General features: G+C 55.1%; 1 protein-coding gene across 1 annotated transcript; it reads right to left on the reverse strand.

The window, feature by feature from the left end:
- Nucleotides 1–3,806: 3,806 nt before the first annotated feature.
- BCL3 (BCL3 transcription coactivator) lies at nucleotides 3,807–11,092 on the reverse strand. Its single transcript, XM_036742470.1, has 9 exons — nucleotides 10,675–11,092; nucleotides 8,992–9,130; nucleotides 7,303–7,411; nucleotides 6,802–7,006; nucleotides 6,153–6,241; nucleotides 5,834–5,911; nucleotides 5,188–5,355; nucleotides 4,744–4,870; nucleotides 3,807–4,335 (listed from the first exon to the last, which is right to left on the reverse strand). Exons 1-9 carry the CDS (start codon nucleotides 10,898–10,900, stop codon nucleotides 4,145–4,147), a joined length of 1,332 nt encoding a protein of 443 aa, XP_036598365.1. The 5' UTR covers nucleotides 10,901–11,092; the 3' UTR covers nucleotides 3,807–4,144.
- Nucleotides 11,093–15,562: the final 4,470 nt, after the last annotated feature.

The raw sequence follows: 15,562 nt of genomic DNA on the forward strand, positions 1-15,562 counted from the left end.
CCCCAAAATGGGGATAATAAGAGTACCTATCTCCCAGGGTCGTTGTGAGGACTAAATGGGATAATAATTGTAAAGTAGTTAGCACAATGCCTGGCACATAGTAGGCACCCCTCCCTAACCCTGCCCTTGCCCCACTGCTTCCCATGTGATCACTTCCACAGAGTAGAAAAAGAAGATTGTCCATGAAACTGTGAAACTCTGTTACACAAACCTTAGTTTTCCTTTTAAAATCTGATAAATTCAACACATAGCTTTCAAAGCTGTCCTCTTTGGCAACTCAGAGATTTAAGGATAAGTAGTGGACTTAGGATTTCATTGGGAGCTTCCACATGAGGAAATGCCCTCTATCAAGGCAGGTCTCCATTCTCTTAGAGGACTGTCTGAGGCACTGAGAGGTTAAGTGACCTGCTCAGGGTCACCCAACCAGTATGTGTCAGAGACTGGACTTGAACCCAGATGTTCCTGGAGGGCTCTCTAACCACTAACCCACACTGTCTCTCGAGCTGTCCTTGTCTGCATAGATATCTACTGAGATCTAATGACACAGAAAACATTCACTAGTGTCTGACACCTCATGACCCCATTTGGGGTTTTCTCAGCAGAGATACCGGAGTGGTTTGCCATTCTTTCTCCAGCTCATTTTGCAGATGAGGAAACTGAGGCAAACAGGGTGAAGTGACTTGCCCAGGGTCACACAGCTGGGAAATGTGAGGCTGAATTTGCACTCAGGAAGAGGAGTCTTCCTGACTCTAGGCAAGGCGCTCTATGCGCTACGACGCCACCTAGCGGCGCCCAGATACATACACTAGTCATACCCAGAGGCGCACAGTTCCACAAAGATACATCTCCCCGCCCACACAGACGGACGTCGTGATACCTTGTAACCCTTGAAGATTCCAGACACACAAAGGCAAAGTCACAAACTCCAGCCCACATCCGGATACAGTCACATAGAAACACCCAGACCCGGAGACATCAGTGGCCCTGGTACACGCGGATAGACGCGGTCCTCGGCCCTCTCCTAACCCTAACCCTCCCCATCACATACACCCAGATGCACACCAACACAGCCATCCACACAGCCCCAAAGGCAGAGCTACAGCGATGGGCAGGCAGGAAGGGCTTTAATCGTGGCCAATGCTTGTTTGGCGTAACTTCATGTGTATAAATGAGCCTTCTCAATAAGTGGGGGAGGGAGATCATTTGGAGCTGAAAATAAAATAAAATTTAAAAAGAAAAAAGGGCAGTTAGGTGGCACGGTGGATAGAGTGCCCAGCCTGGAGTCAGGAAGACTCATCTTCGTGAGTTCAAATCCGCCTTCAGACACTTCTAGCTGTGTGACCCTGGGCAAGTCACTTCACCCTGTCTGCCTCAGTTTCCTCATCTGTAAAATGAGCTGGAGAAAGAAACGGCAACCCCCCTCCCGTATCTCTGCCAAGAAAACCCCTAGTAGGGTCACGGAGAGTTGGACACGACTGAAATGACTGAACAACCACAAAAAATCCTTAAAAATAAACAAATACCAGTTTATTGATAACAATAGTAATGGTAGCTAGCATTTCTCTAACATTTAAGGATTGTAAAGTACTTTACCTGCCTTAGTAATGTATTATTATTATTATCAAAATACATTAATATCATTAATATATGAGTATTCCTATTTTACAGTTAAAGACATTGAGGCAGACAGGTTAAATGACTCATCCATGGTCACACTGGTAGGAAGTTCCTGAGGGAGGATTTGAACTCAGGTCTTCTTGACTCCAAGTCTTATGTGATCCAACCACATGTTCTTCTTTGCTATTCCTCACACATGACAGTCTATCTCTCATTTCCCACCTCCATGCCTTTGCCCAGGCTGTTGTTCCCCATGCCTGGAACACTTTCTCTCCCATCCCTGCTCCTCACTCTTTGGAATCCTTGACTTCCTTTAGTTTCAGCTCAGGAGGCTTTTCTTGGACCTTCCAGCTGCCGGTCCTTTCCCCTCTGAGGCTGCTTTCCATCTGCTTGGAATTTATCATGTACAGATTTATTTCTATTTGTTGTCTCACCTGTCAGAATATGAACTTCTTGAGGGCAGGGACCATTTATGGCTTTTCCTTGAATCCCCAGCATTTACCACATTACCTGGTCATAGCAAGCACTCGACAGATAAGTGAGTGAGACAGACACACGGCCCCGTCTTTTCTCCCCCCATAGTTACACACACACACACACACACACACACACACACCACACACACACACACACACACACACACACACACACACACACCACACACACACACACAGATACACAGTGACATGTTAACACACAGGTCACATATAGACACGAGGTTCCACACACACAAAGACGGGCAGTCACAAATGTGTAGGCAGACAGACCCATTCAACAATCTTTTCCAGAGTCCAGAGAGGACCAGGTCCTTTGAGGAAGGCAGAGATGGGCCACATAACCTCAGCACACTGAGCAGTATTGGAGCAGGACCTCCAGAAGGGGCAAACTTATCCCTGTGGAGGCTCCCTCATGGCTAGAGATGATCAGGGAGGACTTCCTGAAAGAGGCAAGGAGCTGGGCTGGCCCCTGAAGGAGAGTGGGATTGGTAGGAGAGGGGGAGGGGATGGGGAGGGCCTTTCAGTTAGGCAAGAATAGTCTGGGCCAGGGCTGGGGAACCCGGGGCCTCAAGGCCCATGGGACCCTCTAGATCCTCGGGTGCAGCCTTTTGACTGAATCCAAGTTTTACAGACCACACCTTTGATTAAGGGGATTGGTTCTGTGAAGTCTGGATTCAATCAAAGGGCTGCACTTGAGGACTTAAGAGGGCCACTTGTAGCCTTGAGGCCCCAGGTTCCCCAGCCCTGGATTCTGGGCAAAGAGAGAAATGCCCATTTTATGGAGAAGCTTGACCTGCTGGAATAGAAGGGGTGTGTGGAGGCCTTGAACCTAGGCCATGGAAAGGCCTCTGTAAGGGCCCTGAGGAAGAGAGAGATAAATCATAGACTATCTCTGATGAAAAGACCATGGAGACCATCCAGACCTCATTGTTCAGCTGGGGAAACTAAGGCCCAGAAAGAGAAACTAGCTCTCCTTAGGACTGAACACCTTTATTACTAGCCTTGGGAAGGCCCTTCACTCTCCCTGGTCCCTCTTTCCTCATCTGTACAATGATGGGATGACCTAAGAAGATCTCTGTCTGCTCCTAAATTTGTGGCCTTAGAACAGAGAATGTCAGAGGCGGGAGGGAACTTAGAACAGGGAATGTCAGGGTTGGGAGGAACTTAAAACAGGGAATGTGGGAGCTGAGAGGGAACTTAGAACAGAGAATGTGGGAGCTGGGAGGGAACTTAGAACAGGGAATGTCAGAGGACAGAATGGACAGAGGAAGAAACCGAGGTCCCATGTGGGGAATGGACTTTCCTAAGATCTCACACAGGCTGAGGACAGGACTCTGGGAGATCAGGTGTGCCCTAACCTCAGCCCAGGTCTGAAAGGTGGGACCCAAAGGTGGGGGGGCAACACTTGTCCAGGTGCACTCTTGTCCCCAGCACATCCCAACCATCCACCAGCTCGCCATCTTGGGTTTACAAAGTGCTTTCCCCACAGCATCCTGATGAGCCTGGCCATATAAGCAGTTAACAGGCTCAGAGAGGGCTAGGGGGTATAGTGATGAGCAAAGGCCCAGGAACCAAGTCTCCTGCCTTCATGCACTGGGATCTCTGGGACATATTTCTCTGGCGCACGCACGCACACACGCACGCACACACGCACGCACGCAAGCATGCACGCACGCACACACAGAGTCCATATGGTACAAAAATAGTTTATTACAAAAGTAAACTGAAATCCCCAATAATTTACATTGTCCACAGCCCCAGGGAGGGAGCCCAAGCCCGAGCCCTGGGGTCATGTCTTAGACAGAGGGTGCTGGGGGGAATGAGGAGGGGGGCAGGCAGGGGGGTGTGCCAGCCAGATGTCTGGTTCTCCCTGTGGAGGGTCAGAGCCAAGGAGGGGGAGTGGGAGGAAGTTTGGGGTGGGGGTGTGTGCAAATCTTGGTCCTGTGAGTCTTGGTAGGAGGGGGGACATGTGCCTTCACAGTTTTCAGGGGGCCCTTCCTTTTATGCCAGAGGCCTTCCTTCTTTTTCCCTCAGCTCCCACCAGGAGCAGGGGATGGTGGGACAGGCCGGCCTGGGGCTCGAAGAGGCCCTGTGTAGGGAAGAAACGCTGTTGGGGACTGGGTTGGCAGGAAAAATATCTGGGGACCCTGGAGTGAGGTGAGGGGATCCTCGGGGGGAGAGTGGGGTGGCGAGGAGGAAGCTGGAGATGCTGATGGTGGCCCTGGAAGAAAAAAAGAGTTTTGAGGGGAGGAAGGGCACCCAGTTCTCTGAGTGGAGGAGGGTCTGGGGCAGGGCTGGGGAACCTGAGGCCTCGAGGCCACATGTGGCCCTCTAGGTCCTCAAGCGTGGTTCTGTGCCTGAATCCAAACTTCATAGAACCAATCCCCTTAATAAAAGGATTTGTTCTGTAAAACTTGGACTCAGTCAAAAGGCCATACTTGAGGACCTAGAAGGCCACATGTGGCCTCTAGGCTGCAGATTCCCCACCCCTGGTATCATAGGGATGGAATGATAGGCAGCAGGTGACTTAATCAGGAGGTCCAGATGCCTGAGATGTCCTTGTAGGGACCAAGGTCTAGAGCAGGGGCAGTGAGGCTCTCAGGATGCCTGGGGCCCTGGGGGTTCTCACCACTAGATCCAAACTGACTGCTGCCTTCAGGGGAGATGGGGGCACTGCCATCTTGGCTAGGCTCTGTTGGTCCCAGAGTGGCTTGGGGGCCAGGGCGGGAAGCTTTCCCTCTCAGGATGTCAATGACCTTTGGGGAAGAGGGATGAAAAGGGAAGGGGTCGTGACCATGGGAGGCCTACTACACCTTGGGCAGCTGCTAGATACAAGGTTCCCCACTGCCAAAGTCTCAGCTCAGTCCCACACGCAGTCCCTACCTTGCTTCTTTACCCACCTCTCCCCCTGTTCCTGCTCCTTTCTCCATCAGTGTGGGTGTGTGCCCATCTCTTCCACCCCCAGGTTTTCTCCATTGGCTCTCTCCCCCCCACCCCCCACTGCTGTGTCTGGCTGCCTGGCTCCCTTTCTGTAGCTCCCAGGCCCCCAATTCAAGTCCCAGGGAGGACTCACTCGTCGATTCCGAGCCACCATGAGTGGGGTGTCATTGTGACAGTTCTTGAGGCTGCTATCAGCCCCACTCCGTACCAGAGTCCGGACCAGGGACAGGAGGCCTCGGCCTGAGGCTGAGTGGAGGGCAGAGCTGCCCGAGTACATCTGTGCGTTCACATTGGCCCCATGCTGGGGTGGGGGATGGGGAGATAATGATCAGAGCCAGGGGAGAAGTACAGAGCACCTGGAGATGGGGGCCAGGGACCCTGGGGAACAGATGGGGGCCAGAGACCCTGGGGGATAGATAGGGGCCAGAGACCCTGGGGGATAGATGGGGGCCAGGGACCCTGGGGGATAGATGGGGGCCAGAAACCCTAGAGGATGGGGCCAGAGACAGAAGATGGGGCCAGAGACAGAAGATGGGTACAGAGAAGGGAGATAGGTACAGTAATGGAGTGGGAATAACGTATATAAGGCTAGTATACATGTCCTTGTCATCAGTTTGATAGAATGGAAGCTCCTGAGTGCAGAGCCTGCTTCTTGCTAAGCCTGTACCACTAGCAACAAGCCCAGAGCTTTGTAATCAGCAAGTGCTTCATCAGTGTGTTGGATAATAGTGAAGGGGCGGGAGGAGACCCAGGTTTGGGGGCAGGCAGGGGTCTCTCACCTGCAGCAGCAGCTGCACCATGGCCAGACTGTTGTTCTCCACTGCATGGATGAGTGGGGAGCGGCCACTCTTGATGTCCTGGGCAGGGATGAGGAGAGAAGAGGAGAGGCCAGGTCACCTCCCCACCCACCAAATGCCCTCTGCCCTCCAGCACCAAGTCTGCTCTTCAGGCCCCTCCTTGCCCTGGACTCTGGGGCCCAGCCTCCCTAGGGAGCCCCCTCCACAAGACCCTTTGAACTTGGGGAGGGGGCCCATTCGGGGGCCAGGAGTTGGACCCTGCCCTCCCCCACCTCCTGCACTTCTGTCCACCCTCACGAACCACAGCATCGATGTCGGCTCCTCGGTCCAACAGCAGCAGGACAGTTTCTGTGTCTTCTGTGTTTACGGCCACATGCAGGGGTGTCAGCCCTGGGGGAGGCAGATAACAGAAGGGGAGATGAGGGAAGTCCAGCCCTGTCCCTTCATCTCCCTAGCCCCCATCACTGAGTCTTAGAGGGAAGAAATAGAGGGAAAAGAAAGCTGGAGGCTGGTCCTGGCTCTGCGGGCCCTGGGGGCAGCTCCCTTCTCTGGGTATGAGAGGTTTAAGTTCCTGAACTCTGAGATTAGGTGATTTCTAAGGTTTCTTCCACATGACCTTTTGTTCCTTGTTCTTAACACCTAGGTTCTAGGTTCTCACCTAGCTCTGACATTCCCTGTTCGAAGGCCCTCCCAGTCCTGACATTCCCTGTTCTAAGGCCCCTTCCAGCTTGGTCATTCTCTGTTTTAAGGGCTCTCCCAGGTCTGATGTGCCATGTTCTAAGGGCCCCCCTAGCTCTAACAGATAATATTCTAAGGGCCTCCCCTCCCTAGTCTTGGTGTTCTAAGTTCTAAGGGCTCCTCTAACATCGTGTTGTATATCTATCCCCATGACATCCTCCATGGTTCTATGGCTTGCCCTCCACCCTGGGTCCCCCAGCTGTGGCCCTCACCCTCATAGTTCCTGGCTTCCAGGCTTAGTGCCCCAGGGGCTGAGGTGTCCAGTAGGGCTCGAAGGCAGCTGGAACTCCGGTGTTCACAGGCCAGGTGAGCTGCTGTCTGGCCATTTCGGTCCAGGGCCATGGGATTGGCCCCCTTGGACACCAGGAGCCTCACCACTGAGGGCAGGGTAGTGATGACGGCCAGGTGGAGGGGTGTCTGCCCGGGAGAATAGCTGTGAGGGCCCTGAGCACCCAGGCTGCTCCCCCCCCAGTCACTCAGGCTTCTAGATTCAATTCAACCGTATTCAACATCTACTGTACTCTAGGCATTATGATACAAAGACAAATGGGAACTGTCCCTGCCCTCAAAGACCTTCCAATCTCCAGGGGAATGAAGGAGTAGCCAGAAGGGTGTGCAGGTAGAACTGCCGCAGATACAAAGGGATTAACTATCAATGGGAGGCCTCTGCTGTCCCCCTTCAGCCCAGCAGGGTCCCCGACTTTTGGGCTCACCTGCCTTAAATTATTGTAGACGTCCAGGTCCCGTCCTCCCTGTTGGAAGAGGTGGACCAGGCGCTGAACCGCTACCAGGTTGCCCTGGGCCACTGCGATGTGGAGGGGCCTGAGAAAGAGAAACGGGAGTGGATTCCCTGCCTCTCCCCCATTCCTGGCCTCTGTACTCCAGTGGGCCTAGGTGCACCCCACCCCTGAAACTGCTTGGGTAGAGGAGGGCTCTAACCAGGCGGTAGCAGGTGAGTGGGGAAGGGGAAAATGTGACAAAGCTGCAGGCAGTCTGGGACTCAGTTTCCCCTTTTTGTAAAAGCACCAAGAAGGAACTGGACTGGACGGTCCGAAGGCTCCTTTCAGCTAACCCAAGGTCTGGGGTCCTTCCCGCCCAATTGGCCTGAGCTGGCACTTTCTGCTTTTCCCTCTACACTTTCTTCCATCCTTCCTTTGCCTGCATCCCTCTATCTCCATCACCTGTGATCACTCGGTCACTCGATCCCTAGTTCCTCATTCTCCCCTTGCCCCACCCCCATCCCTGTCCCTTGGTCCCAGGCCCCAGGGTATGTGGGAGGGGCTTGAAAGGGGAGCAGGAGCTGCTGATTTCAGAGAAACCTTGGGGCTGGAGGCCGGAGTTCCCATAAACCGAGGCCTGGAGGGAGGGGGAGGGCAGGAGGGAGGAGGCGGGGTCGAAGGAAGTGGGGATGGGAGGGGCTGGCCCTGCCCTCACAGACTTCCAGTAACCAGGCTGGGGGGGAGGGGGGGCGGAGAATCCACTTCCTGCCCCAGGGAGGGGAGGGGGAGGGGAAAGGATGGGGCAAAAGCTGGCCAAGCTGGGCTCTGCCCCTCCTAGGACCCTGAAAACTCAGGGCCCAAGAATTGGGGGGCATATTCCTTCCATTTAGGGGACCCCTCAGTTCCCTCTCCTTTGGAGATCTAGGAGTCGGATTCCCAGCCCCCTCATGTTCTTTCCAGGGACCCAGGTGTCCCTTAGGACTCAGACTCCTTCCCTTCTCAGGCCTGGGCAATGAGCTTCTCCCCCTTACCCCCAGGCTCATTTGCCTCTGGGATACTAACACTGGGGACCTCATTTCCTTTCAGCCCCTGGCATTAAATCCTCTCTACTCCTCACCCTTTGAGGGTTCAGTGCTCCAGCCCCAACTTCCCACCCCAGGATCCGGGAGCAGGAGGGGTCCCTGGGGTCAGGACTAAGGTCAGGGGTGAACAGATCCATTCCAGTAAGCCCTGTGGTGCCTGCCTCCCTCACAGTGGGAGCTGAGGGCGGAAGGGGTTAAGGCCAAGTGTGTGTACAGGGGGAGGCTGACGCAGGCCTGGGGAGCAGCTGGGGCTGTGGTGTGTCCTGCGGTCTGGGGCTTCCCCGGGAGGCAGCCACTGCAGAAGTGTTTGTGTTGGGGCTGGGGGGGGTGGTGGTGTTCATCGAGGATGAGAGTGAAACAGAGGGGAAAAGGGACACAGAAGGGGGAGGGGAATCAAGGGGATACGTATGGCTGTCGGAGGGAGCTGGGGACACAGGGCAAAGGGAGCTGTCATGGGGGGAAGGAGACTGGAGTGGGGCACAGGGGTGTGTTTGTCGGAGACGGAGGGGGTCATAGAGTGGGGGAGAAGGTCCATGGAAGGGGGAGGGGCAGGGGGTGTGTGGCAGTCCTTAGAGGGGGTAGAGGTCCAAAGGTCACTCACGTGTCTCCATCCTCATCTGGTCTTGTGGCCTTGGCAATGTCAGCAGTGAGTGGGTTCTCCAGGGGGCAGAGCACTGGGTAGGTGGGTGGTGGCAGGCTCAGTACAGAAAATGGGGCTGGTGCAGGATATAGGAAGGGGCCTGTGGGGGGAGAGGGTGTGAGGCTGAGTCTCCCTGTCCCCCCTCCACTCCACTACTACTGCTACTACATTAGTACTAATATTACAGGGAGTAGTAGTATTAATGCTAGTGCTATTACCTAACTCAAATTTACGTAGCTGTGCTAGGTGCTAAGGGCTTTACAATTATTAGTAACGACAGGGAAATAAGGGAGGGGAGGGAAAGCAAACATTTTAGTGTGCAGGAAGAGTGTCAGTGAAATTCAGACTCTTGGAGTGGGAGCTTAGAGCATAGAAAGCCAGACCTAACAGACGGTTAGAGGTTCTGTGGGAAAAGGTCAAGAGCAACTTCGGTGTCTGAGAACATCGCTTTAAACCCTGGCTCTTCCACTAAGCTACCTGTGTGATCTTGGGCAGTCCAGGCCTCAGTTTCCTGGCCTGTAGTATGAAAGAGTTGGGACTGAGGTCTCTTTCAGCTCTGCATCTCTATGACTTACACTGATCTGTGAGGCCTCAGGGCTTTCAGATGTTGGAGACTGAAGGAGACTTAGAGACAGCCCAGGTGCATCTCTTTACACAGGAGGAAACAGGCCAGAGAGGGGGAAAAGGACTTTCCCAAGGTCTTAGAACAAGTCAGTGGCAGAGTCAGAACGACATTGACATCTCCTACCTCCCAGCTCAGGGTTCTCTCCATTGAGGTTTTAGGGGCTTGGGGATAGTCTAAGGGCTTTGTGTATGTGTGTGCATGTTGGGGGGAGATGCCTGGGCAGGGCACTGTGGTTTTTCTGGGTGACTCAGGGTCACGTCACACTGTGACTAGAATCAGCCAGTTTGTGCAATGTCCTTGCTCCTGGGGTGGGGGACAGAGCCTTGGGGGGACAGGTTAAGGGTGGGTTGCCTTGTGGGGGGCAGGGTGAGGACTGGACAATGATCCAGAAAGTACAGGATGATTGGGTCGGGAAATGAGGATGGGCAGGGGTTGGGGAAGGAAGAAAGGTCCCAGGTTTGGGCAGAAAGTTAGTCTGAGAATGGTCAGGCCTGGGGAGCAGGGTGGTGAATAGAGGATGTGCTGACTTTGGAATGAGGGAGGGAGTCAAGGAGGATGTACTGTTTGGGGAGTGGGGTTAGGATGGATGTGGGATCAGAAGACATAAAGGGGTCAGGGAGAAAACAGGTCTTAGAGTTAGAGGGAGGATGTCCAGGTAAGGACTGGGCCAGGGTGTCCAGATCAAGGACAGGATGAGGAGGGGCAGGTGGCTAGGCTGCAGGTGGCCAGGCTTGGCTGAGCACCTGCACCCAGGGTCCAGGCTGGGCTGGGACAACCCAGGCCTGGGTTACAATAGGGTGGGTCTGTCTGAAATATGTGGAAGATACACAGGTCAATGTCAGGCAAGGGTGCCCAACCCAGGTCGGAACGAAATTCCTTTGGGCAACGGGTGGCCGCCTCAGGACAGGTGGAGAGTGTCCAGTAAAGCACAGAAGTGGAGGAGGGCCCCCAGTTCGGGTAGGAGCTGGGGTGCCTAGGCTGCCAGGGGTAGGAGTTTCATTTCTGTCCCCTTCACTCACCGGGATAGTAGATGGCTGTGGCAGGGCCCGGGAGGCCAGGGTACGTGCTGGGGCTCTGGGGCGAGGGCTCCGGGGCTGGGGCGATGCCGGGCCCGGGGGACTCCTGGGGCTCCCGGTAGCGCCGCTTTCTCAGGGGCAGTGTGGCCTCAGAGTCGGGGGCCCCGGTTTTGGGCCGCGTCCGCAGGTCCACGGGCCCCTCGTCCATGTCCCGGGGGCATCGGGGCATGGCCGGGGCCCCTGGCTGCCTCGGGTCTCCCTCAGGCCGGCCGGGGCAGAGGCACGGCGGGGAGCTGTGCAGAGCCGACGGGGCGGACGGAGCCCGGTCTGGGAGGGAGGCCCGCTCGCCGCCGCCGGGCACAGGCTGCAGCCCCGCTGGGCTCCGCTCAGATATCAGTGCAGCTAGCAGCGCACCAGGGACTTCCCCTCCAGCCAGCTGAGCTGAAGGGACTTTTGTGAGCCCGGGCGGCGCCCGCCCTCCCCCGCCTCCGCCCTCCCCCGCCTCCCTCCCCCTCCCCGGGCTGGCCGGGCCCCCTCCCTCCCGGGCTTTCCTGGAGGCTCCAGGCTCAAGTCTCTCCCGGCTTCTCCTCCCCTTCTCTCGCTGCCGGGGTGGTGTTTTTTTTTTCCCCTGAATTTTTACACACACACACACACACACACACACACACACACACACACACACACACACACACACACACACACACACACAAACACACACACTTTCGCTCTCTCCTTGCTGACGTCTCTGAGTCTTTGTCTCTGCGTGTCTCTCCCTATTCCCTGCCGCCTGTCTGTCCTTTCTATGTGTCTCTGATCTCAGACACCATCTCTGTCCGTGCCTACTCTCCTTGTCTCTGTTCCGTCTGTCTTTCGGCCCTAACTCTTGACCACCGCGCCAGTTAATCGCTCTCCCGGCCCTCCCCACCCCGCCGTCTCCGGGTCTTCTCTCTGTCTGTCTCTAGTCTGGCTTTCTGGGTCCCCCAGTCCTGTCTGTCTGCCTGTACCCCCGCCTCCTGCTCCGAACACTGTCCAGTCCTCCGTTTCTCTCTGTTCCCCTGCCGCGCCCGCGGCCCCCTCCCACTCTCTCCCTGCTTTCTACTCATTTCTCTAGGCCTCAGCCCAATCCCTTCCTTTTTCTTTCCTCCACCCCATTTTCCAGGCAGGTGGCGGGAGTAGAGGGGGAGCGGAAGACGGGGCAGACACCTGAGGAATGACTGAAAGACAGAGATCGAGGCAGTCAGCGAGAGAAAGTCAAAGACAGTCCCAGATCTGGAAAGACCTAGATAGAGACCAAAGGGGGGGAGGGGCGGGACAACCGAGGTCAGAGGGAAGAGGCCCAAGGGTGGGGGTGGGGAACAGGCCCAGCTGGTTGGGGGGAGGATGAGTCACCGAGTCGCTGGGAGGGAAGGGGAAGGAACCCTGGAGCCGCCCTCCCCCTTCTTTTCCTCTCCCCCCCACTCAATGCCCCTTCTCTCTGCATACACCAACGGGGTCCCCCTTCTCTCTCTCTCCTTTTTCTCTCTCCTCACAGAAACGGGAATGAGGGAGAAAGCGGCTGTGAGGGGTGGAGAGGAAGAAGGCGAGATGCTTCTGCTCCCAAGGCTCAGCCTCTATCTACCTGTGTCTCTATCCAGTCTGTCTGGAGCCTGTCTCCCTGACCCTCTCGCCAAGCTCTCTGTTTCTGTGGATTTCCCTACTTTTTGCTAGCTCCCTTTTCTTGCTCTCCCCTCTCCCTCCCTCCACTCCCTCCAGGAATGGGAGAAACCGGGGCTTTCCCGTTTTTCCCCAGGGGTGAGGCTCCTCCCAGCCCTTTCTTCTGCTCTCCTTCCCTCTCTTCTTCCCTCCCCGCTTGAGGTTGAGTCCGGGTCACTGAGTCACAGAAGGGAAGGAGGGAGGGAGGGACCCAATTCTTCCTTCTTTATTCCCCCCCCCCATCTCCCAGAGCTCATGCCTACTCCCATGCCCCAGAAAAATACGCCCAGAGTCCCTGTCTCCCGATCTTTTTCTCTGCCTCTCCAAGAATCACAGAATCCTTGGGTCAGGAGGGTAAAAGGCCAGTGGCTCCCATCTCTTCCTCTCTTAACTGTCTCTGTCTCTCATCCAGTGGTGGGGTGGGGTAATAGGGAGCATTGGTCAGAAAACCAGGATTCAAATAGCCTTCTCCCTAAGCGTGTGACCTTGGGTAGGTCATTTCCATCTCTAAGTCTGTTTTCTCCTGTGTAAAATGAAGGGGGTTGGAACATCTTCAGGTTCCTTCCAGCTCAAAGCCTTGAGAATCCTTATTCTGTCTCCCTCTTTGTCTTTCTGCTCCTATATGGCCCCCTGGCCCCGTCTTGCCCTTCCCCCCTTCCTCTGGTCTGCAGATTTCCCTTTGAGTCCCCATTCTGTTGCTGTCAGGTCGTGTTGACTGTTAAATATGTTGCCTTCAGGGTCTGTTTCTTTACCTCCATGTGTAATCTCAGGTCCCATCTCCTGTCTCTGAGACCAAATTAATGGAAGTGAGTGTGGGTAGGGGAGAATCTCCTGCCCCACCCTCCTCCCACCTGAAGCCATAATCAGACCTTCTCTTGGACTTGGACCCGACCTTTTCCATTCCCCTCCCCCTCCACTTCACTGTCAATCATTAACCAGGGGCCTGATGGCCAAGGGGTAGGGACAGTTCTGGGCTCAGGTCAGAGTTCAAGGAGCTGGGTTGGGTAGGGAGGTGTCTGTCTCTGTCCCTTCTGGTGTCTCCTTCTCAATTGCTTAGTTTCTGTTGCTCCTGGCTGGTGGAGGGATGGTGGGGTAGGATGGGGGTGCACTCCCTCTGTTTAGCGCAGCAATGCAGTCTGAGGGTCCCAGGAAAATCCAAGGGTCTTTGGTGGAGGGCATGAGCATAGACTATATAGCTCGAGTCAAGCTACTTTCTCTACCCTGGGCTGCAGGTTCCTTATCTATAAATTGTTGTGGGTTAGGAACTGTCTGGAAATTGGGGATTTGAATAGAATCTAGGGAAAGGCTGAGTCTGAGGAGGATCTCAAGGTCTGGGAGAGTCTGGGAGCAGCTTTTGTTTGGGGAGGGGGAAGTCAGAAGTGACCTAGCTCTTCTCCCCCTCCCTGCCTCCCCCCACCCCCACCCCCTTGCTGGGCCTGATTTCCCAGAATCTCCAGGAGATCAGGAAAGTCCCGGCTTGGGGAGTCTCCTCCCCCCACTCTTTCCAGTGTCGGGAATGGGAATGGAAGAGACATGTATGATAAACTTGTCCCCTCCTCAACATAGACCCTGGGAAGGGGTTTTAATTAACCCTCACCCATCCCTTCTGTGCCACTCTCTGGGAATCGGGACAGTCGCTGGACCTTCATCTATGCGAGGGGAATCAGGGGTTTCCCCTTCTCCAGGCTCATTGCCCAGATGGCCAGGTTCCTTTCCTTTGGCAAGTCTGCTTTTGAACTCCATCCTTTGACTACATAGTCAAACTGCTTTCCCTACTCCGGGCTGCAAATTCCTTGTCTATAAATTGTTAGGGGTTAGGAACTGTCTGTTTCACCAAATCATGTTCCACTCCTTCCAAATCTACCCCAACACATGGTCTAAGGCGTCATCCAGGATTCACTAGCAGGCCAACCTCCCTGCCCTGGAAGCCCTCTGAGGGTAGGGCTAGGCCTCCTGCCTCGTGGCTACCCTGGGCAGGCCCCACATTCAGGGCCTCTCCCTCAAATTGCCCAAGCAACAACTTGAATCAGTCCTAGGCCCTGAATTCCGCAGAAACCTGGGCCTAAGTCAGAGGATGAATGGGGCCAGCTTCCTGGAGGAGGAGCTATTCCCTTCCCACCTCCCCTTCCTTCCCCCTAGGCCTTCCCTGCCATGGGGAGACTGGCTTATCCTGGCACTGAACCCACCCTGCCCCACCCCAGGGCCTTCTGCCAGCATTTAATCTTCTTGGAGCCACAGGCCCAAGGGGCTATTGCAACATAAACCCTGGAAGGCCACCCCTATCTCTCCTCTTCCAGGATGATCAGGATGAAATTCCTCTTTTCTGGAAGCTTTTTTTTGGCTTTCTCTGAGGGGACACTGAGGCAGACCTAGCTAGACCCAAGCCTTAGGAGACCCAGGTGGGAAAGGGTGTGAAGGACCCAGGAAAACCAGGAAAATGTTGAGACAGACTGGAGAGCTCCTGGGGGTGGCTCTAGGTGGGTAGCTTTGGGTGACTGGGGGACACAGAGTGAAGAACGGGGGGCAGAAGGCCCGGTTCTGCTCCCCTGATCCCAGGGGCCTGTGGGTACTTCTGCCTCCCCGTCCTGCACCCCAGAGAAAGGGAAGTCCTAAGGCCCTGAGAAAGGCCCCTCCCTTATCCCCTCAGCAGGTCCAGGAAGCCATGGAGGCCATCCTGTCTAAATTTCCGAGTAGGGCAGGAGCATGGGGTGCGTTGAACTAAGAAGTAAGGGGTGCCTTGTGTTCTCTGGGTGTTCAGAGATCTTCTGGAGGGCAGAGCTGCCACTAAGACCAGGGAGCCCCTGAAGACCCCTAGGAGGCAAAGGGAATTAGCTTTGGGATTGGATAAAAACCTGGATAAAAATCCCTACTCTGCTTGGGGGAAGTGACAAGGGATCATGCAGACCTCTGTCCCTCAGTTTCCTCCTCTGACCTAGATGACTTCTGAGGTTCCCCCCAGCTGTGAACATAGAACTCTTTTTGGGGGAAGCTAGGAGTCCTTGAATCTTTGGTCGATTCCCAGGAAATGGGTGCCTCCCCATGGAGACCACAAAGAACCCCAGCCCCGGCCACCACAGGATTAAAAATAAAAGAGAGAAAAGTCCCTGAGCTCCTGGGAAGAGCTCTTTGCCCTGAAACCAACGGCACCCTTGTCCCTTCCTCAATCTGAGGCCTCTGGCTCAGGGTCAGATGGCATCTT

This window comes from Trichosurus vulpecula, chromosome 2 (genome assembly GCF_011100635.1).
Source record: "Trichosurus vulpecula isolate mTriVul1 chromosome 2, mTriVul1.pri, whole genome shotgun sequence".
NCBI lineage: Eukaryota > Metazoa > Chordata > Mammalia > Diprotodontia > Phalangeridae > Trichosurus > Trichosurus vulpecula.